At 36.2% G+C, this 24,940-nt stretch overlaps 1 protein-coding gene across 1 annotated transcript in view; it reads left to right on the forward strand.

The window, feature by feature from the left end:
- The first annotated feature begins 4,079 nt into the window (after nt 1–4,079).
- The window catches only part of cacna1hb (calcium channel, voltage-dependent, T type, alpha 1H subunit b), a 69,609-nt gene continuing 48,748 nt past the window's right edge, over nt 4,080–24,940 (forward strand). Inside the window, exons 1-7 of the mRNA XM_051900186.1 lie at nt 4,080–4,187; nt 7,637–7,770; nt 9,215–9,312; nt 10,117–10,276; nt 19,726–20,038; nt 20,678–20,770; nt 22,993–23,650. Coding sequence (XP_051756146.1) covers nt 4,095–4,187; nt 7,637–7,770; nt 9,215–9,312; nt 10,117–10,276; nt 19,726–20,038; nt 20,678–20,770; nt 22,993–23,650 — 1,549 coding nt within the window. The 5' untranslated portion in view covers nt 4,080–4,094. The remainder of the gene's footprint in view (nt 4,188–7,636; nt 7,771–9,214; nt 9,313–10,116; nt 10,277–19,725; nt 20,039–20,677; nt 20,771–22,992; nt 23,651–24,940) is intronic.

Here is a 24,940-nt window from a genome sequence, read left to right on the forward strand (position 1 = left end):
AGCCAGGTTCACAATTCTTGTTTCATTTTGTTGGCATATTAGAGTTAAAGGTTTTTACAGAGAGACTTTTGGATATCTCTTTTTATTACTCCATAAATCAGAAAATACTGTCAACTGAAAGTTTGTAGTAAAAGTGCTGCTGAAGTGGAGATTTATGGCTCAGTTCAGGGGAAAAAACACATTTTGAGAAAACGGTCTTTAAAGATATGAAATGAAATCTAGAGATGCAAAAAGATAAAGTGTAATAAAATAAACAGTTAAATGTGTATTTTGGATGTTTTCTTTCCATTAGTGTGAAAGAAGAAAAGTTTTGGAAGCAAGTTTGGCACAATTGACCAGTGCCTGAAAAAAAATAGCTTTGCCTGTAGTATTTTCCCTTAAATATTCGTTAGTTCCATTAGCCCATTGTTTCTACCTTAAATTAACAGTGACTGTAAATTAAATTACCTAAATTATTACATTGTTAGTTAACTGCGTGATTATATGTACATTTCTGAAATTACATAATTTGGACACTTTAATTTGGACATAATTTACTCTAAATTATAATGTTGACATGCACTCCCTGTGAAGCTGCTTTGAAACAATATGTATTGTGAAAAGCGCTATACAAATAAATGTGAAAATAAAATGTGAATTAAGTATTATTTATGAACGATTATTTATTAATATATTGAGTTAGCTTTTATTTTTATATTTTAATTTTTCATTTTCATTTAGTTCATTTAAGTTTTATGTACTTTTGTCATTATTAGATTTAATATTTATTATATTTAGCTTTATTTATTTCAGTTTTAGTTTTAATAATTTTTCTTATGTCAGTTAGTTGCCAGTGGAGCATGTTTAATTTTCTTCTGCCATTTCTGATAATATTTATATTTTATTTTATATTTTATGTCCATGTATTTATATTTTATCGCATTTTATCTTATTTCAATTACTGAAAATTATTTTTAAAGTAGGGATAGTTCGTTTAAAAATGAAAAATCTGATTTCTTTCTTCTGCAGAACATAAAATACAATCTTTTTCTAACTCTTTCAGTCTTTACAATGAAAGGACTTTCTTGGTATAGAAAAAGAGACTGGTCAAAATAATTGCTAGATACAATGTAAATGTTAAAAACACTTAAAGGGTTAGTTCACCCAAAAATGAAAATTCTGTCTTTAATTACTCACCCTCATGTCGTCCCAAACCCGTAAGACTTTCGTTCATCTTCAGAACACAAATTAAGATATTTTTGATGAAATCTGAGAGGCATATGACTCGTCCATAGACAGCAATTTAACAGACACTTTCAAGGTCCAGAAAGGTACTAAAGACATCATTAAAACGGTCGGCGTGATTGCAGTGGTTCAACCTTAATATTATGAAGCAACGAGAATACTTAATATCTTAATTTGTGTTCTGAAGATGAACGAAGGTCTTACGGGTGTGGAACAACATGAGGGTGAGTAATTAATGACAGAAATTTAATTTTTGGGTGAACTAACCCTTTAATATAAAATGAGACCCATTTTTGTAAACCTCTTCTTTTGTTTTCCATGGAAGAAAGTCTGTTAACTTTCTCATCCCATTTCTGTTCTCTCTCACCATCATCATTATCCTCAGCAGAAGTGGCATGAATGTGACCACAACAATCTTGAGGATGAGAGATGAGAGCTGGAGTTGTCTGTATGCATTAGTGTGGGCCCTGGATAAATGTTTGATGAGGGGAACGCTGTCCCAGTTATAGTGAGAGGGAAGTCTGCTGGAATTCCAGAAGGGTTTCGGTAAGACAGAGACCTGAGGAAACAGCAGGGGCCTGATCGTGTTAATGCTGTTCTGAGACACAGATGCAAATAGTCTTTAGGGTTTAAAGAAGCATTTTAAATCCTGTTCGGTTTATAAATGAGGTGTGATGTGTCCTGGTGTAAATGAGGATAACTGCAGGATTTACCATGGTGATTGAAAGGGTGTGAACAGTGTGTTGCTGTGGCAGGTTTATGATTAATGAGGGAAAGTGCTTGTGGGGCTGAGTTTGTCTTTACAGCGGCAGGTATGTGTGTAGACTGGTGTGCTGTAATGTGAAAATGTAATTGCAGTTTTTAATTAGACGCATATGAAAACAAAATGGCTTTATTGCATTTTATTATATTGTATGTTTTATAGTCACAAACAGGAATTGAGCATATTAAAAAGGACATTTTATTAAAACAGGAATTATGGTGGGTTTTTATGCGATCTAAATTCTATTGTTTCTACCTTCTTGAGAACAAAATCAATTATTAATCTACAAATGTCTTCCATTATTCATGCTCAGTTCCATTCATTCCACCACTTTATTTTTTTAGCTCTGTGTAAAAAGTTCTATTCTATTCTATTTTTTTCTATTCTTCTATCAGTTGTTGGTGAGGAAATATAAAAGCATTTCTCCAAACAGAATACACTACAGTAGTGTTTTGATGCTAATTATGCAAGCATGAAATTAATATTATGTATCATAATTGTGCTCTTTTCTGCTAAAATCTATTTTACTCTGCTCTGTTTCTTCTCTTCTCTACTATAATATTCACTACCATTCAAAAGTTTGAGTAAGATTTTTATTTTAATCAAGTGAATACTTTTATTCAGCAAGGATGCATTTGTCATTTTTGCCTGTGTTTTAGTCAGACTTTAAATTGGTGTTCTGTTCAGTTTCATGTCTTTGTTCATCTGTTGCCATAGTGTTTGATTTGCCCTCATGTGTTACACCTGTGTCTTGTTAATTATCTCATTTAGTCCGTAGTGTGAATGCTGTATATATCCCTCATTTTCAGCTGTTCTAATACTACATTCACATTCTATCAGAATTATCGTAAATATGAGTTTCTTAGTTAAAAATTGGACATGAACGCCCTCTCAAGTTATATTTACCACTGGGAAGTTCGGGGGTAATTTTGATACGCAAGATCCTGAGATAAGCGGAAACTTTAAACATGAAGAACAGTTGCTGCCGTGACTGGTATTCTTTATTCGATTTTTTATTTTTTTTTTTTTTTTTCCACAACCGCTACATCACCTTGTCTTGTCGTTAAAGTAATGTATATTTACATATATGAATAATCATTTGAAGCGTTTTAGTATGTATTATACACAGCGAAAATAGCCTGTATTTGACCAAAATTCCAGAATCGATAGGGTGGTGAATGTTTATATGGTTGTCAATGAATGGGACGCTAAATATCATTTTGGCTTTAATAAGATTTTCCCAATTAATAGGCAAGAATAAACCTGGTGTCCTCCATGATTCCTGTTCTTTTCAACAACAAAGCACTTGAAAGTGATGAGCTCGTATGCTGCCTTCACTTGCTTTCTGAATTATCGTAAATACGAGTTTCCTAGGTAAAAATTGCACATGAATGCCCTGCTATTTCAAAACATGAATGTGATGAGCTCATAATCACGACTTTAGAAGTGGGAATTGTCAAATTTCTGATAGCACGTGAAGGCAGCATTAGTCAGATCTCATTTCTTAGAAAGTGTTCTGTTTCCTGTGTTTTTGTTTCTAGATAATCTGAAGAAGTGTAATTTTTAAATTTATTTTGATTAAAAAGAAAACTGCTTGCAAATGGATCCAGTTCTTTATTTCCGTATGTTTTTTTTTTCAACCCCAGCATTAAATTGTAGTGACTTTTACATTGTTACACAAAATCTGTTTAAATGCTGTTCTTTTTTAACTTTCTATTCAAAGAATTCTGAAAATGTGTCACTCTTTCCACCAAAATATTAAGCAGCACAACTGTTTTCAACATTTATAATAAGAAGAAATGTTTCTTGAGCAGCAAATCAGCATATTACAATGATTTCTGAAGGATCATGTGACACTGAAGACTGAAGTAATGATGCTGAAAATCTTACTGGCCCCAAACCTTGGAATAATAGTGTATGTTTTGATTTGAAAGGCTAAACTGTGTTGAGACTCTCCATTTTATTTAAGAAAGACCCTAAGATCAAGAGTAAATGAAACATGATATTTATGCTGACTATGAAAGGAATATTTGAACTCTTGAATTTGTTTTACCTTGTGAGTTGTATTGGCCTTAACTGAAGCTCTACGTGGTTTGAGCGAGTCAGCATGCTGGTGATTCTGCTCAACTGCATCACACTCGGCATGTTCCAGCCCTGCCAAGACCTGGAGTGCCACTCTGACAGGTGCAGCATACTGCAGGTAACACACACTTACATAACACACAAACACAACACAGACACACATGGTTTGATTAACTAAAGTTCACCTTTTATGTTTTTTCAAATTGGACGTTTTCTTGTCTTCAAACATTAGTGGCACGTATCCATAGTTAATGATACAAACTACACCTGTGACCGTGACAGTCAGTGGACTGACTACTAGTACTAATCAGTTCTGTACAGTAAAGCTGCACCAGGTTCACCAGCCTCCAATCAAACATGTTTTTTAAAGGATATATGGACACAAAGAGCATCTCTTTAATAGGCTAACTGACACATATTCAATAACTATTTTATTGTACAAAACTGCCAAAGTCCTAAGAAGAAAAGCTCCAGTACGGAACAACTGTCAATTTTGACAGACACCAGCGGGTGACACCATGAAGCATCAGCCACAGACTCAGAAACATACGGTTCTTTAATCTCTCCACAACAACTTGCAAATAACCTGTAGATTCTGAATAATAATGGGAACATTGCTCACAACAGGCAATTTGAAGTCTGACAGAGACTGTCTTCAAATTTAATGTCAAAGGAATTTAGTATTCAAGTACTGCTTTAAATGAGATCAGTTAAGAGAAGAAAACCTGTGGTTTCTCTGCTAGGACATCTGTGTGAACTTGAGGGGAACTGACTTCAAACATCCACTAATAATCAGCCTGGGACCAGTTTGTTGAAGTGAATGATAAAAGATGATTTAGAAAAGTGAAGTTAGATCATTTATTTGCATATGCCACTTGCACTGGTATTTTTTTAATGGAATTAATACCCTTTTAAAAGAGTCCACATATTTTTTGCGGCCACTGTATATGTGAAATGAAGCATTTTCAGGGGAACTACATTTTCAGTTATGTCAACATGAAAAAATAATTTTTGAGTACTGAATTGGTTCACATTCACCCTACATAATTTAATCTAGTAGACTGTACATTTTAGAGAATTATATTAATTGAAAGTTTAGAAGAAAACCATTTTGTTGTGTAGATCAGAAATAATAATGGTTAAACTCGACAATCTGTATTTTCCCTTTTTTCAGTGATGCCATACTTAAATTAGTTTTTTTTTTTTTTTTTTTTTAGACATAAGCCAAAATGTTACATAATGTAGGTCAATATAATATATATATATTTTTTTTTGGCTTTTTACAACTTAATCATACCATAAACAAAAGCCAAATTAACTATTGTCAGCACCTGTCCTGTAATAATGTGCACGACAAATGAGATACAACAAATTAATTTTTGCTTTAATCAATAAATCCAGTAGACAACCACATATAACACAAATGACACTGAACAATGAACTGAAGAAACTAAGGGTAAATAAACACATGGGGAGCTAGTTAACTAGAACTGAAACAGGTGTGACTATAATTAAGAACCATAGGAGCTAATGACAGTGAACATAGGCAAAAGAACACGGGGAACAGAATGAAAACAAAACCAAAACCGAATGAGACCATTACAGTAGCTCCCCCCTCCCGGAAGGCGCATCCTCGTGCCGGCGAATGGAAGGAAACAGATGGGGATGAGAACAGAAACAACCAGGGCAGTGATGACGGTGGGGGGAGCCAGGGTGGAGACCGGAGCAGGAGTAGCCAGATGGGAGTCCAGAACCCAGCCAGGACAAAGGCCCACAGTGGAGTCAAGGGAGGGATGAAGCCGAAGGGGTGGAGAGACGGATTGCAGCAGACGGCTCAGAAGTCCGTGCCACAGGCAGGGCAATGTCTGACCAAGGTGGAGTCGGAGGGACGAGGGAGCCCAGTGGAGCCATAAGGACAGTGGTTATCTGGTGGAGCCGAGAGAGGGAGGAGCCAAGGCAGAACCGACAGGTCGATCTGCGGCTGGAGGCGGAGCCGGGGAATCCACATGCCTGGGCGAAGCTGGAGATCTGAAGACCTGAGGCAAATCCACACAATATAGTGGCCTCATAGGAGAAGCTGAGGGGCTGAAGGGAATCAGCGGAGGTGGGGCTGACAGACTGGCTGACTTTTAAAGAGGAGGTGGGAGAGAGAGGCTGGGCAGGAACTCTGGAGACACAAGAGACTTCGTTCTGGACAGAACCAGCGGCGGAACAGGAGACTTTGTGCAGGATGGGACCAGCATGGGCACAGAAGACTTTGAGCTGGGCAGAACCAGTGGGGGCAGGAGATTAAGGTACGCATCCTCTTCTATGTCATAAAAACAGTTTACAGAGGCCAGCTGTAGCTCACCCTCAGTGGTGGGAGTGTGGGTCTTCCTCCATTCCCTCGAACTCCACTAATAGTCCCACGGCGACGCACAGTGTTGCTGGCTCACGCACCTGGTCAGATGCTCTGTGGGGCTCGGGCTCTGGGGCGATGGTGGGCTCAGTCCCCTTCTCTGGCGCTGGTTCTTGCATCACGGCAGATTCAAGCCCTCCGTCTGCGGTAGGCTCTGGCATTGTATCCGTGCAGTGAGGTGATGGCTGGCTGGGCTCTGGATCCAGAGTGGGGCTGGTGATGTTGTCCTCACCGGGGCAGATGGTGAATGCTGATCCGTTGTTCACCAGAACCCACTCCACAAATGTAGCGAAATCTTCCCGAGGACCATCCACGGGCAGACGCACCTTGGACTGCTCGTGCCGGTTGGAATAGTAAAAAACACACAGTAAGCGGTCTGGGAAGTTGGTGAGGTGCCCCAGGTCTAAAAATGTCCTTGTGTGGTCCTCGAGACTTGTTGGACAGCTGGTAAATCCATTTAAAGGGGGAAAAAAAGAAAAATGCTACATCAATCTCGTCATAAAAAGCATTCTGAGCCGAGGTGCAAGTATATTTAACCACTTACATGACTCAGCCGAACACACGATCGCTGTCCAACACTCTTCTTCGTGAGCATTTGAGTGTGAGGTTAAAAACTTGCCTAGAGCGCTATCTGCTGTTAAAAACTAAGCTCAGAATCGATTCGAGAGAGAATCGCGATACATTTACAAAATATCAGAATCGAACCCGAATCATTGCATCACGAATCGAGAATCGATATATTGTCCCAGCCCTATAATATAGAAGTAAAGCTTCATTTAGTTTACTACTATACATAAAGACAACTTTGAAAGATCTTAATGTTTATTGTGATTAATGTTTTTTGTCATTGTAAAATATACATCACATTTTCTGTTGTACTTAACAATATATATATATATATATATATTATCTGCAGTCAGTAAATGTGTTCTGCACATTAACACTCTGGTGTCAAGTGAAAATACTTTTTAAACAAAATAGTTTATTTTAATTTGTTCTATGGGGAGTGTTGTTTGCTTTCAGACAAACTAAACAAAATGGGTTTAAACCAAAAATCATGATTTCCGATTAGACTGATATAAAATGCTCTTTAAATACACTAAATTACATGATCATTTGACTTTTTTCCATGTAGTGGTTGAATGTGTTCATGGTTCTTATCTCTACAGGCCTTCGATGACTTCATCTTTGCATTCTTTGCTGTGGAGATGGTGTTAAAAATGGTGGCCTTGGGGGTATTTGGTCCGAAATGTTACCTTGGTGACACCTGGAACCGCCTTGACCTCTTCATCGTCATGGCTGGGTGAGTGATCAATCACAAACCTGAGACTGCCATGCTCAGAAGATCTAAAAAGTCAACTATTAGTGTGTGATTCCTAGAATTTGATGAGTCATTAAACTCTTAACTATTACAAGGTCTCTGTGTGTGTGTGCGCGTGTGTTTGTTTAATGTCAGATCCAGTTTTAATGTCAGGTCAAGTTCTAATGTCAAGTCGATGTGTCACAGCTAAGCTCATGAATGACAATTACCACCAGGCGAGAGTCTCTGTGTCTGTCTGTATCTTGTCTATCTTGTTCACTGACTTGGTGATTTCTACTAGTTTTCCTCTCTATCCAAAAGGCAGCTCAATCTAAAGTTCCTGATCACTCATTAAAACTTATTAAAACTCTTGTGAGTAAGGATTAAGTTGGTCATTAACATTTCTAAACCACTTTGGTATGCTGGTGTGCTGGTTTTCCCACTAGACTTCTTAACTAGCTTAACCAGCAAGACTTCCTTCGTAAATCTCCTTCACCAGAAATATTATGCTGGTCAATCAGGTGAAAAGTATGGCTATAACAGCACTAAACCTACACTAACTAGTATTAATAGCATAGACATTCATGTTGCCCTAAGCTTCACTTTTCAGCAGGGCGAACATATAAATATTCTGAACCAGTTTAGCAACTTTAAATATTCTCTTGCTGCTGTGTAGCGAATTCTTGTGAGTGTGAGAGCAGTAAGAAAGAGATGTCTTAACACAGTCTCTGTTCTAAATTATAGTAGTGAACATGATGTTAGAATTGTATGTTTAAACTGTTTAATGAGTCAGTGAATCAAGACCAAACACTGGTCTGCATCACAAATGTTAACAAAAGTCCTCATGACATGTATTAAAATGTTGCAGTACAAATATATACTGAATATATATACTGTTTATATTGAAAAGACTGAATTGTTGTGAACACAGAACAAGACGCAACTGACAAATGCTTTGACTAGTGCTGTCAGTCACGGGAAAACCCCTTAACTGTTAAAAGGACAAGATAATACATCGGACATTTAAACAGATTTTTTATTAGACTGACCTGAAGGAAAATGCTAAATCTGAATGCAGGTAATAAACTCGCTCAATCGATCTCTTTCTCACAATACTCTTCTACATAATACAGTAAGCTTCAATGAACAATATCAATTGAGAACAAACAGCTTATGTTGCTAAGAGTGGTTGCTAAGGGTGTTGTGTAATGATACACAGAACCTTTGGGTGAAGCAGTCATAGCCGTGTTTTATCGTGAATAAAACACAGCTATTGACCAATCAGAATCAAGGACAGGAACTAACTGTTTTATATTATATTATATTATATTTTATTATTATTCTGTATGTCATCAAATGGTTAAAAAAATATTATTCTATATTATCTGTATTACCCTATTGTGTTGCATTTCAAGTTTCAAGTGAATTTCTGTTGCTTATGTTTTAGGATGTTGGAGTATTCTTTAGATGGTCATAATGTTAGTTTCTCAGCCATCAGAACCGTACGGGTTCTCCGACCTTTACGAGCCATCAACAGAGTTCCCAGTGAGTACTGTTTTCGCTCTCTTTGTTTCCATCAGTATATCTTTCTCGATTCTCTCTTAGTGTCACTGTTTTACAACACCGCTATTGATTTAAAGCAAATGATCTGGACTCGGCTGAAAAAAGATGTGCCTGTTGTATTTATAGATTTGCACATGCACAGAGTAGACAAGACTCCCATGATGTATTAACATGGTCACTGACGCTGATTGTTGCCCACAGTCCGACATCTCATAGTTGATGGACCCCAAAAAATACACAAACACTCACACACACACATACTATTAGTCTTCAGAGAGGTGCTGGTGTATGTTACAGTCATGGATTGAGTCCAACAGTGAAAGTAAGTGTCTGTTTTGTTTAATGTAGGGCGAGACCATAAATTCTTGACATGTACGGATACTCTTACCTTTTATAGCACACTCCTTTTGTGAACATATTCCAAATAAGTTTGTGTTTGTGTGTGTTCAGCAAAGCAGTAATAGATTTTGGACTCAGTGAGGAGTGAGAGCCCGTGGCTGTTAAGTTTCCAATTCGATTATTCTCAAACCACCGAGCGTTAGCCAAAGCCTCGCAAGTTTGTGTTTGTGTGTGTGTTCACTTCTTGGGTCAATTACTGAATACATATCAGGCACTGAAAAAATGTGTTCATGAAGTGTGTGGATGTCAGATCAGAGTTATCAAAGTTAAATATAACACTACAGAGTCTCATCTCTAAATGTGTCTAGTGAACCTCGATGGCTTTGATGCTTCATTGCACGTGTTATTAAATGAATGTACATGACATCATGTATCTGTGTTTCGTAGGTATGCGAATCCTGGTGACATTGCTGTTGGATACTTTACCGATGCTGGGAAACGTCTTGCTGCTTTGTTTCTTTGTGTTCTTCATCTTCGGGATTGTCGGCGTGCAGCTGTGGGCAGGGCTTCTCCGGAACCGCTGCTTCTTTGACAGCAATGTCAGAAAGTAAGTGCAAAACTGATGCTTTTTAATGCAAGCTACTTGAATGCAAATTGCAGGGGTTTGAAAAAATTCTGCTTGGCTGTCGACACTAAAGAAAAGACATGCATACAGTGTATTCTTCTGTGAAACCTGTTTATGTTGTTTCATCAGATGAATTAATTACTTTTTGGTGGTTTTGAATGCCACTGTGCAGATTTTCATGGATATTTCTGAGTTTAATTATATTTAAAAGGTTAGTTCACCCAAAAATGAAATTTTTGTCATTAATTACTCATCATTATGTCGTTCCAAACCCGTAAGACCTTCATTCATCTTCAGAACACAAATTAAAGGGATAGTTCACCCGAAAATGAAAATTATCCCATGATTTACTCACCCTCAAGCCATCCTAGGTGTATAAGACGAACACAATCAGAGATATTTTTAAATAATCCTGGCTCTTCCAAACTTTATAATGGAAGTGAACGGGGGGCATGTTTTGAAGCCCCCCAAAAATGCATCCATCCATCATAAATATAATCCAAACGGCTTCAGAGGGGTTAATAAAGGCCTTCTGAAGTGAAGTGATGGGTTATTTTGTAAGAAAATTGATGCGTATGGCCATCTGCCAGAAGCTAGTTATTATAGTTTTAAATGTGGATATTTTTCTTATAAAAACCAATTGCTTCACTTTTGGTCTTTATTAACCCCCTGGAGCCGTATGGATTATATTTATGTTGGATGGATGCATTTTTAGGGGGCTTAAAAATAGACCCCTCGTTCACAACCATTATAACACTTGGAAGAGCCAGTATATTTTTAAATATATCTCCGATTGTGTTCGTCTGAAAGAAGATAGTCATATACAATGAACTATCCCTTTAAGATATTTTCGATGAAATCCGAGAGCTTTCTGATCTTCCTATACACAGCAACGTCATAACAAATTTCAAGATCCAGAAAGGTAGTAAAGACATCGTTAAAATAGTCCATGTGACTACAGTGGTGCAACCTTAATTTTAAGAAGCGATGAGAATACTTTCTGTGGGCAAAAACAAAACAGAAATAACAACTTTTTTCAACAATTTCTTCTATTCCCTGTTAGTCTCCTACGCTGTTGATGTTGTAAACACAGTGCTGTCTTCCAGGTTCTATGTCAGAATGCCAGCTCATTATTTCTTTAACCCCTTAGCATCCCTTCCTTTTGAATGGTATTTGTACCACAGGTGGTACGGTGGAATGCCAACAGGTTAAACTCCAAACTTTTCAATGGTAGTGTATGTAAAATGTGTCCAGTATCCATATACAAAAAGTTATCAGGTTTGCTGAATTTACAGGATCATGATAAGAAATATTCGATGTAACTTAACATTAAAAAGTTGTTTATACTATTGAAAAAGTTTGGCATATTTTAAATGTACATTTCTTTGTCTGTACACTGACTAGATTGAATTACACCAAGGGTGTGCTACTTTCCTTTGTTTTTACAAACCAAGGGACATGTGAAATATTTTTCTGTGCTAATAGACCTGGAATTACGTTTTAATGAGGAGTTTAGGTTGGCAGATTACAGCAATCCCAAGTACAAATGTTGCATTATATTGTTTGGTGTATGCTGACACAAGATATCAATTCTCGCATTGCATACACCATACGGGCCTCATTGATCATAGAGAGTGTACAAAGTAAAGAGCTGAATAATGAGTATCCATAAAAGCAGTATGTACTAGTGAATCATTTTGACAACTGTCCACCCTAATGTACTGCATACCAGAAAGACAGCCTGCTGAAAGAAGCCTCGACCCGTTCAGGTGCATCACTACTTCTCTCCAGTTTCCTCCCCAAACCCCACCACTATCCAAGCAACATCTGCTACAATAATGCTCCTCACTCAAATTATGCTGCACTTTTAAAAATCCAGTTCTCTTGTGCAGACAACATTTATTGCATTCTCTATCAAAAACCACATTTACAATATCCACTTGAGTCCATCCGCTGCTATCTGCATCAATGAAGAATAGGCCTTTACCTCAGAAAAATCATGTCTCGTTTCTAATTGAAACTTTTTTTTTTAATTGTGTCATTCTACAAAGCAGGTGCATTAGTGTGCCTTATATACAGTATATACAGCATGTGTAAAAATAATTTTAACAATAAATAACTCATGGCAACTTTTACTGTAGGTATTTTTGCGTTTTTTGACCTTACCTTTCTGTAATGGCAAATATTCACATTTCATGAAAAAAGAAAATAACTAGTAGCATTTGTCTTTTATTCTTTCTCTAACAACTTAAAATTATGCCCTATTTGTGAATTAACACTGTTACCATTTTATTTTTCCTTAAAGTAATTATTTTATTGCATCATCTTTTCGAGAAGTGAACAGAAGTTTTTTTCATTAGGGCCAAATTTTAAAAAATCAACCTTGTTACCATGATTTTGTTTAACAAACTACTTAAAATTGATTTTTTTTTTTTAAACATTGACTACATTTTCTTTATAAGAAGCATTTTGTAGGTTCATGACCTTAAACACGAGGCTTATAATATCAAATTAAACTAAAATCATTAACCATGATATCTTTATGAAGGCATAATTTTATCACAGTGTATATTGAAATGTATTAATTTGGCTTTAGATGTCATAATCTAATATTTTAACACTTAAACTCTGTAACCTTGTAAAACTGGAAAAGGCACCCGTTTCAGAGAATGACCCAGTTAATAAATGTTTACCGTGGCTTGCAGCACAAATACAGAAATTGCCAGTCATATTACACCTATCTCAGGTGTGAAAATGGCTTTCTGTCTAAGTGAGTCCCATGGGATGTGCAAATTTGTCTGTTTGCACATCTACTCATTATTTTTGGAGCCTGCAGCCAGTTTTGTTGCCCACATGATTTGGCACTCTCATAAGGGAGTCCACTCTTTCTGTGTTAATTTTAATTCATTTTTAACAAAGAAAAATGACTCTCCTGACTAATTACCATTTCAAGAAAATGAAATTTGATTGAATTTTTTTGCAGTGTAAAGTCTTTTTTTCTTTCTTTCGTTCTTTCTTTCTTTCTGTCTTTCTTTCTTCTTTTTAATAACCCAATTAAATTGAGAAAAGCAGTCATATTACTGTCCTCCACCCCCACATCCCACAATCCTCGAGAAAAAAAAAAAATGTATCAGTGTGAACACGGATGCAATTAAATACAGAACTTATAAGGTGAATTGTGTCTCATTTCTCTCAGATCTTTGCTAAAATGCAGAATATCTGTGTAATACATTCAGTGCATGAGCTTGCAGAACAGATGACCTCTGGGCAATCTTTTAGTGTGACAAAAGAGGGAATTGTTTTATCTAAAAGGCTACAACACAAGAAGCAGACAAATTTTATGGTTTGGATCCAGGCCCTCTGAATTTACTGGCTTGAAATCTGCAGATGAATGCCTAAAATATATGCAGTTGTAGCTCACACTGTTTATTGTGTTTTTTTTGTTTTTTTTTTTTTTTTTTTGGAAATGGCTATGAGAAAAAAAGTTGGTTAGTCAATCTATAGCGTTTGCAGTTCATGTTGCATGATTGCATAGATAGATAGATTCTTTTCTACCCGCTGTGAGGTGAAGACAACATCTCCCATGATTCCACGGTCAATCTCCGTGTCATCAAGCTACGCCTTTGTTTTGAATGGGCGACCACTAGTGGCGAAAAATTACATATTGTGCCTTTAAAGGGTTAGTTCACCCAAAAATGAAAATTCTGTCATTAATTACTCACCCTCATGTTGTTCCACACCTGTAAGACCTTTGTTCATCTTCAGACACAAATTAAGATATTTTTGATAAAATCCGATGGCTCAGTGAAGCCTCCATTGACAGCAAGACAATTAACACTTTCAGATGACCAGAAAGCTACTAAAGACATATTTAAAACAGCTCATGTGACTACAGTGGTTCAACCTTAATGTTATGAAGCGACAAGAATACTTTTTATTTTTATACAAGAATACTTTTTACTTTATAAAAACAAAATAACGACTTTATTCAACAATATCTAGTACCAAACTGCCAAAGTCACGCCCCCCAGTGATGAACCATTGAAATTTCGAAACACTTATGACGTAACAAAGCCTTGTTTACTGAAATCACGTGACAGTTTGATACACGCTCCGAACCGCTGATTCGAAACAAAAGATTCGTAAAGCTTCGAAGCTTCATGAAGCAGTGTTTTGAAATCGCCCATCACTAGATATTGTTGAATAAAGTCGTTATTTTTATAAATATTCTCGTCGCTTCATAACATTGAGGTTGAACCACTGTAGTCACATGAACTGTTTTAAATATATCTTTAGTAGCTTTCTGGGCATCTGAAAGTGTTAATTATCTTGCTGGCAATGGAGGCCTCACTGAGCAATCGGATTTTATCAAAAATTGCAAAGATGAACGAAATTTTATGGGTTTGAAACGACATGAGGGTGAGTAATTAATGACAGAATTTTCATTTTTGGGTGAACAAACCCTTTAAGGGTACATATTACTACTTTAAGGTACTAAAATTCATCTTTTAGGTGTTTATAATGCACAAACCCGATTCCAAAAAAGTTGGGACACTGTACAAATTGTGAATAAAAAAGGAATGCAATAATTTACAAATCTCATAAACTTATATTTTATTCACAATAGAATATAGTTAACATATCAAATGTTGAAAGTGAGACATTTTGAAATGTCATGCCAAATATTGGCTCATTTTGGATTTCATGAGAGCTACACATTCCAAAAAAGTTGAGACAGGTAGCAATAAGAGGCCGGAAAAGTTAAATGTACATATAAGGAACAGCTGGAGGACCAATTTGCAACGTATTAGGTCAATTGGCAACATGATTGGGTATAAAAAGAGCCTCTCAGAGTGGCAGTGTCTCTCAGAAGTCAAGATTGGCAAAGGATCACCAATTCCCCCAATGCTGCGGCGAAAAATAGTGGAGCAATATCAGAAAGGAGTTTCTCAGAGAAAAATTGCAAAGAGTTTGAAGTTATCATCATCTACAGTGCATAATATCATCCAAAGATTCAGAGAATCTGGAACAATCTCTGTGCGTAAGGGTCAAGGCCGGAAAACCATACTGGATGCCCGTGATCTTCCGGCCCTTAGACGGCACTGCATCACATACAGGAATGCTACTGTAATGGAAATCACAACATGGGCTCAGGAATACTTCCAGAAAACATTGTCGGTGAACACAATCCACCGTGCCATTCGCCGTTGCCGGCTAAAACTCTATAGGTCAAAAAAGAAGCCATATCTAAACATGATCCAGAAGCGCAAGCGTTTTCTCTGGGCCAAGGCTCATTTAAAATGGGTGGAAAACTGTTCTGTGGTCAGAAGTTCTTTTTGGAAAACTGGGACGCCATGTCATCCGGACTAAAGAGGACAAGGACAACCCAAGTTGTTATCAGCGCTCAGTTCAGAAGCCTGCATCTCTGATGGTATGGGGTTGCATGGGCAGCTTACACATCTGGAAAGGCACCATCAATGCTGAAAGGTATATCCAAGTTCTAGAACAACATATGCTCCCATCCAGACGTCGTCTCTTTCAGGGAAGACCTTGCATTTTCCAACATGACAATGCCAGACCACATACTGCATCAATTACAACATCATGGCTGCGTAGAAGAAGGATCCGGGTACTGAAATGGCCAGCCTGCAGTCCAGATCTTTCACCCATAGAAAACATTTGGCGCGTCATAAAGAGGAAGATGCGACAAAGAAGACCTAAGACAGTTGAGCAACTAGAAGCCTGTATTAGACAAGAATGGGACAACTTTCCTATTCCTAAACTTGAGCAACTTGTCTCCTCAGTCCCCAGACGTTTGCAGACTGTTATAAAAAGAAGAGGGGATGCCACACAATGGTAAACATGGCCTTGTCCCAACTTTTTTGAGATGTGTTGATGCCATGAAATTTAAAATCAACTTATTTTTCCCTTAAAATGATACATTTTCTCAGTTTAAACATTTGATATGTCATCTATGTTGTATTCTGAATAAAATATTGAAATTTGAAACTTCCACATCATTGCATTCCTTTTTTATTCACAATTTGTACAGTGTCCCAACTTTTTTGGAATCGGGTTTGTATAAAGTTGTCTTTTTTTACATACTGCCCCAGTGACAAGCTGTTGTAGTCCTAAAAGTACAATTTTTGCACTTTTTTGACAGTTTTTGACATTTTGCTAATATTAAATGTCAAGAAAATTAGTATTCTGTTTTGAGTTTAGTGCATTAATAAAAAGTACACAAAATGTCAAGGTTCTATTTTTTAAAAGTCTATAGCATTTACAATTCATGTTGCATGATTGAAAATATTACAGTAACAAAACCTATGCTGCTAAGTTTCAGATGCATTAAGTAACACATGGGCCAATTCTCAGGCCATTTTCTTTAACAACCTCTTAAAACATAATATAAACATGTTTGCAGATGATGTGATTACCTAATAGTTCAGCTTTAAGCTCTTCTGGCTCTCTCAGTTTAATAAGCAGGATGTGAGACAGATCAGAGCAGCACTTGGCTCAAATGGTTTGTAAATGCTCAGAGAACAAAATGCTCCAGACTATCACACATTATTATGTAGCTTTGAGGTGGTAACTGAGGGAATGCTTCCGTTAGCATTAGTCAGAGGAGTCTTAAGCCTGTGTTGTTACAATATTAAATAGATACTTCACATATGAAATGTTAATGCAATGCAGTGCAATTTGCAAATATTAAATGTCAACTAAATTAGAATTCATTTTTTAGTTTCATTTAATTTTTTTTTTTTAAAGATTTACAGCCTTATATCAATAGGCTGTCTCTTTTTTAAATAAAGCAAATAAATAAATTAGATAAGCTCAAATAAATAAATAAAGCAACAAAATATTGATTGCCAACCTCATGAGGTCAAAATAAATATTAAACAAGACAATAAATGTTGGAATAACATTAGTTAATAAATAATGTGAATAATTAATAAATTAATTAATAATTAAAATCTGGTTTTACCTCAATGAATGTGAATTTCAGTCCAGCATATGTAAAAATGATATTGTTGAATAATTGAAATAACTGGATACAGCCGAAAAGGCAATTTAATGAGGGAATACAGACTTTTGATGTGTTTAAATGGTTAGTTCACCCAAAAATGAAAATTATGTCATTAATTAATCACCCTCATGTCGTTCCACACCCGTAAGACCTTTGTTCATCTTCGGAACACAAATTAAGATATTTTTGATCAAATCCGATGGCTCACAGTGCCTGCATTGCCAGCGATAACGCTCCCTTTTTCAATGCCCAGAAAGCTACTAAAGACATTTAAAACAGTTCATGTGACTACAGTGGTTCTACCTTTATATTATAAAGCGACAAGAATACTTTTGTCCGCCAAAAATAACAAAATAGCGACTTTATTCCACAATATCTAGTGAAGGGCAATTTCAAAACACTGCTTCATGAAGCTTGAAAGCTTTATGAATCTTTTGTTTCGATTCAGTGGTTCAGAGTGCCAAAATCCCATGATTTCAGTAAACGAAGCTTCATTACGTCATAAGTGTTTTGAAACTTCAATAGTTCACGTGACTTTGGCAGTTTGATACGCGCTCCGAACCACTGATTCGAAACAAATGATTCGTTAAGCTTCGAAGCTTCATGAAGCATTGTTTTGAAATCGACCATCACTAGATATTGTTGAATAAAGTCGCTATTTTGTTATTTTTGTATACATTATTTTTTATATATAAAACTAGGTACTTGTCATGCCAATTTATTTTTTTGTTAGATATTTTATCCAACGTATGTGTTAGTTTTCACAATAAATCATAGAATTTGTACCTCTAAAGTGTACCATATTTGTGTAAAGTACCATATATACAGCTTTATTCAGTATTTTTATAATAATACTGTACATCCACATATGCCATGTAACTTATGTTTGGCATTCATAGATTCTGCTGTCTTAGCTGATTACTATCTTAAAAGAATTATGGAAATCTGTATTTAGTAAAAATCTAATCACAAATAATGCATCACACATAAAAAGCTGTTGTCACAGCACCTGCGTTATTTTAGTATCATTGATATACTATTATAATTTTGTCAATATTTTAAATCAAAATTTTTTGTATATTTTGCTTTTGTCATTTTTATTATTTTTTTATTTTTAAATATGTGAAATATATATGTATAGTTTTATTAGGTTTATTTAGTTTTTCTTATATTTTCGCTTGTTTTTTTAGTTTAGTTTTATTTAAAAAAAAAACTTCCATTTTAAATTTAATTTTTTAATTCAACATATTGAGGAATGCTGCTTTGGCATATATATATATATATATATATATATATATATATATATCTATATATATATATATATATATCTATATATATATATATATATATATATATATATATATATAATTTAATTTACATTTAATGTGAAGTATATATACAAAAATATTTCATTTAAAGCTGCAGTCCGTAACTTTTTTTGGTTAAAAATTATCCAAAATCAATTTTTGAGCAAGTACATAACCAGCTAGTGTTCAAAACTATCTCCTCACCTTAGCCCAATTCACAACGGTAAGCTTGTAATAATGTTTTATAATAAAACTGGTACTGGTGGGTTTCCGCAGGAAATTCGAGCATGCAGCTGTTCGTCTTTGTGTCATTACGTCAAGTCTGTAAACAGAAGTCCCAGCTAGTAGGCTATGGCATGCGATGCTGCAGGTGACGGATCATTTATAGCCTTTTTTCACAGCAGCTAGAATAATTAAATTTATCATTTTGATGGCGGATTATAATCCAGAATGGTCCAAATGACAATCATCAGTGACAACTGGAGATTCACCTGTAGTCAAAAGCGGCTACAGAAATTGAAATCTACAGGTAACGCTAATACACACTAAATATACATAGTCACTCAATGCTGATATTGTTAACATTAACAATTTGAGAACAAAGTAACAATACTAATAATTTGTACGGTTTGACGTGATCCAAGCTAAGCGATCGTTAGATTTAATCACCATTGGCAGTGCGATTTATTGTAGGCCTAATGCATTTTTTCTCAGTTGGTCAGAACAAATGTGGCAGACATGTTACTTACTTGTTGTTTTCCGGTGAAAATTCTTATTTTGGTCATTCTTCCAAGACTACAATCTGTGATTCCGAAGTATCCACACCGATGTGCTGACTGACAGCAAATATTAGATTCATCCGCGCTGAGGAGCCGTGTCAATGCACAACCCACGTAAAGATGATAATTCCGCAAATAACTGCAATTGCAGGTTTCAAACATAGATGGCGACAAAGAGGCAAAACTTACGGACTGCAGCTTTAAGTTAATGCTTATTTTATTTTAAGTAATGTAATTTTAGTTTAGTTTCAGTTAATGGTAATAACCCTGCACAGTGCATGTGTCTCTCCCTAACCTACTCATGTGGTCTGTCTGCAGGCTGTATAATGTTTCAGAGTCTGTGAGCGAATACTACAAACTGGAAGAAACAGACGACATCCCCTTCATTTGCTCCACCACTCGGGAGAACGGAATGTTGCACTGCTACAATATCCCCAAACGCAGAGTAGGAGGGGCTGATTGTGAACTCACACCTACTGATGTCACAGATCTTGTTTATAAAGAGCCTCCTCATCATGGATGTGTAAACTGGAACTTGTATTACAACAGCTGCGAAGCAAGCGAACACAATCCCCATAATGGGGCTATCAACTTTGACAACATTGGATATGCATGGATTGCTATCTTTCAGGTGTGTATGCGTGTTTGTGAGTTGGCAAAAACATTAAAGAGTATAGAATGAGTATATGTAAAAAAAAAGCAAAGTCATCAATAATTTGTTAGCAAGGCAGTTCAAGACTTCTTATTTTTCTCTACTTGCGTGTTAGACATCCGCTCCAAGTTGTTCATTAAAATTTTCGCTGAGTATATATTCAGTCTGGCAGGCGGTGATATTTTTTTATCCTCACATATCCTTTTGGCTCCGAGAGACACTTACTTTCAGAGTTGGAAAATGAAGTGAATGGTTGCCAGGGGCTACAGCGAGAGTGAATCCTCTTACATCAATAACCAACTTACCTGTCCCAGGAAATCAAGTTTTATCATGTTCCATTCTAATCTAATCTTTAGGTGCAACAATATTTATCATATTCTTTAGTAATCTGATTGGGAATGTGCATGGACATTTATCAGGTTTCTAAGTAAATCCAATTGACCACAGCATGACGTTTATCATTCCATAGAGTTTCCTGACCTAGTTTTCTGGGAGCGATGCACAATATCAGAAGATGTCCTTTGTATTTTGACACTTGAGAGAAGGGCTATTTTTTTAAGCATTACTTGCTTGACGGATGTCGTAACCTTTATGATCCTGTTTCTGTTTTCTCATCAGGTCATCACCTTAGAGGGATGGGTGGATATCATGTACTATGTCATGGATGCACATTCCTTTTACAACTTCATCTATTTCATCTTCCTTATCATCGTAAGTGTGCAGTAATTAATTAACTTCCTCTCTTTTAACCTCTGCTGGAGTCTCTGCTTTCATTAGTTGCATGGAAATGGTTTTTGCCATCATCAGGGATGTAAATTACTGGAGTAATTTCACTTGATAACTATACCTAAAGAGATGAAAATTTAAATTCTGTCATCATTTCGGAGAATTTGTGATTGAGCTCTAATGAAACTAAATGCTTGTACTCACAGTTACATTTCTAAGGAGAAAATCACACACTTACAATCTTAGACCCTTAAAGTACATATTTTAGTGGTCATCATTGTATAAATCTATCATTGTATTAAATTTTCTTTCTTACTGAACTAACAAGTCAAATCACATTCTTTTGTTTTAACCTATAATCATTGAATGCAACCAAGGTCATTGATCAGTCTTTAAACAACTATATAAGCAACTATAAAATCATTTGCAGCTGGATTTAACACTTAACAATTTCTAAAAACATATTTCAGACTGGTGTGTCCTAGAGACATATTCAGAGACTGTGACAAAAGTGTGCTTAAACAGCTTGCACAGTTTGTGCATGAAATGTACTTACAGTAATTGAGAATATGTCTTTTGGCTCTTGATTTCATCAGGCAATTTGAAAAGCTAAAAGCAAAGGTTTTACTTTTAAATGTACAATTAAAGGTGCAGTAAGCAATTTCTGAGAAACGCTGTTAAAAGTGGATCGGACCGAGCAGCACAACAAACTTGTAGCCAATCAGCAGTAGGGGGCGTGTCCACTCATGATGGGTGAGGAGAGAGAGTGAGCAAGAGGGAGATTTGAAGAAAGACTGTAGAAAGAGAGATGGCTGAGAGACATTACAAAAGAGAAAAGGTCAGAGGAATATCACTGAAATAAGGAGGGTTATGATCAGGCAAGAGCTTTTTGACCCGTATTAATAATCAGAAAAGCTTTACAGCGCTGGAGAGACCTAAGCGGGAAGGCCTGAAAATGGACACTGCGTTTTTTCTGCTCCATACGTGAGTAACATTAGTTTTGCTGTGTTTCACAGAACCAAGATATGCTGTTGTTGTAATGCTAGCTATAACAGGACAGTTTTGAGTGTCATTGTTTGCGTGGAGCTGGTGTGCTGCTGGCGACTAACAACCAACTCTTGTTTGAATATACAGTACTCTTGTGTGCTGTGTTAATTTTTTGTCCTTCCTTGTCATTTGTTTGTAACGGAAGCAAGCAAGAGCTGTGCCTGTAAACCTCACTCCCCTGGCATCAAGAGGCGCACTAGCAACTGACACTAGAGACTGCGATATCCTTGTTAGCGCTCCCGCCCCTTATGCCAGAGACACCGGTTCGGATCCCACTCGGAGTGAGTAGAGTAGGACCGATTACACGTTCATCATGTTCACTTTATTTTTTGCGAAGCATTATTTTGCTTCTCTTTAGCGATGATAAAGAGAAATTGCGTGTTTTGCATTTTTAGGGGCGGAGCAATGAAGGGAGGGGTGTGTTTGTTTGCGTTGATTTCAACGGCGTTGGGGTAATGCAAGTTACATTATCAGATTACTTTTTTTAACCAGTAAAGTAACATTACTTTCAAATTTAGAACACAATAAGTAACGCAAGTTACTTTGTTTTCACATATATTGACTGACAACTCTTCTGTCCCCATGAGAAATTGGGAGCAAGACACACAAGACTCACGCACACAGAAAGTCGCTTCAGACAGCTCTCTGGCTGCATAACACAATATTGTAATGCATTACTTTTAAAAGTAACTTTCCCCAACACTGGATTTCAAATATCAACAGTGTTTCTCAGAAATCGCTTACTGCACCTTTAAATGTGAAAACAGTATTTTAGTTAGATACTAAAATATTTAAAACTTAAAGACTACTTTTACTACTTAGAAAGTACGATTTTGCTGACATTGCTGTTTCAAAGTTTGGGATTTGTAAGATTTTTTAATGCTTATGAAAGAAGTCTCTTATGCTCTCCAAGGCTGCATTTGATCAAAAATACAGTAAAATATGTTGAAAACATTGAACATCAATGTCGATAGCCTTCATACCGTAAACATTTGCCATGCAAATTATAATTTTATTGATAAAAAGACTAAATAAAGATCAATGTCCTGAAATGTGCATGAAACAAAACAGTATACTTGTGGCAAGGTATTTGGATTTGCCATTTGTAATCCTGTAATGTTTTTGAGCTATTGTTTTCAATATCTCTGATTTGTCCGCAGGTAGGCTCCTTCTTCATGATCAACCTGTGCCTGGTCGTCATAGCAACGCAGTTCTCCGAGACCAAACAACGTGAGAACCAGCTGATGAAGGAGCAGCGAGCACGTTTCCGCAGTAATGAATCCACCTTAGGTAGCTTGGCCGAACCAGGATCCTGCTACGAAGAAATGCTGAAATATCTTGCACACATTTGCCGTAAACTTTTTCGTCATGCTGCGCGCCTCTATGGCGAATTATGCCCCAAGAGACGCAAGGGTGTGGCCAATCCCAGCAGCTCCCTCTCAGTGGGTGGGACTAATGGATATTGGAGTGACAATGGAACAAAGATGGGTCCGACCCAATACTGTATGCTGCATTACCATCACCCCCATCAGCATCAACATTACCTCAGCAATGGCATAGAAATGAAAACCCTTCATCTTGACAGAGATGCTCAAAATTCCAAAAAGACCCCATCACTCCCACTTGCACTACAAAATTTAAAGGGTTTGAGGCTTGGTATGAACTATCCCACCATCCTGCCCTCCAAAATGTACACAAACTCACACACTCGCTCACACTCGACCAGTGGAGTCAAAGCACCAACTTTCCATCATGGACACTATGGCAGGAAGATCTCTGTTTGTAGTGGATACCATGATACTTACAAGTTGCAGCACGGTAAGAACACTGATTTGTTATCTAATGCAATTACATTCATATATTAATTGTGGCTTAAACTGTACAGATACTTTTTGAGGCCACTGTACATAAAACATCAAAACAAGTAGAAATGATGCAATTTCTGTGCAAAAACTGAAGTGTTTTGGCCCTGCTGTCATGTTTAAAATTTGACTTTGGGTTTGTGGATTAGGAGTAAATTCTGTCTCTGGGGTTTTAACTTAATAACGTAGATAATGAAATACTTTTTTTTTTTTCTTGGCTTTGCGCACTTGACATGCCCTAATAATTCCAAATTGAATTGAGGGAACCGTCTGCACAAACACACACTCTGTCTAGTCATTATTTTTGTGCCGCTTGACTTTTGCCTGAAATTACCTGTTGAGGAAGCCTTGTGATTTTTCAACATTTTGGTCAAAATATATTCATAACTTTGATTTGTTTCTACATCTAAAGTACATTCTTGCCCACACTTCTGTGCAACTGCATTTAATAGATATTGCAAAACTTTAGCATGCAGTATGTGGTCAGGTTGCCCTTTTTTTTTTATTTTGCTTTGACAAGGTTTTAATGTTAGCAGACTTTGTAAATATGTACGGTATTTCTATTGGAATTTATATTGTAATCTTAATGGGAATTTTCTCACAAGATTCCAAAAAATAAAATAATTATTTTGTATCACCAAGAAAGCTTTTCTAAGTTCATGTACAATACTGTTCAAAAGTTTGGGTAACATGTTTATTTGATCAAAAATGCAGTAAAAACAGTACTATTGTGAGATTTCAATTTACAATAACTATTTTTATATATTTAAAACATGTAATTTATTCCTGATAATTGTGATTGCCTGTGATTGATTTGGTGCTCAAGAAACATTTCTTATTATTATCAATTAATATCAACTATCACAAACTATATAAATATTTTTGTGGAAACCTTAATGCATTTTTTTTTTTTCCAGGATTTTTTTGATGAATAGACAGTTAAAAAAACATTTTCTTTAAAAAAATAATGAATCTTACCCCAAACTTTTGAACAGTACTGTATTTTATTTAATACTAAAAACTATAAAATCGTAGAGAAATTCAGTTTGATCCCATTAGAGTTATCAAAGGGGTTCTTGATTATGATTTCACTTTTTTAACTTTAGTTAGTGTGTTATGTTGCTGTTTGAGCATAAACAACATCTGCAAAGTTACGACGCTCAAAGTTCAATGCAAAGAGGGAGATATTTTCTTTTATAAAACGGTTAGTTCCTGTCCTTGATTCTGATTGGTCAATAGCAGTGTT

Source organism: Ctenopharyngodon idella, chromosome 1 (genome assembly GCF_019924925.1).
Source record: "Ctenopharyngodon idella isolate HZGC_01 chromosome 1, HZGC01, whole genome shotgun sequence".
NCBI classification, from domain to species: Eukaryota; Metazoa; Chordata; class Actinopteri; order Cypriniformes; family Xenocyprididae; genus Ctenopharyngodon; species Ctenopharyngodon idella.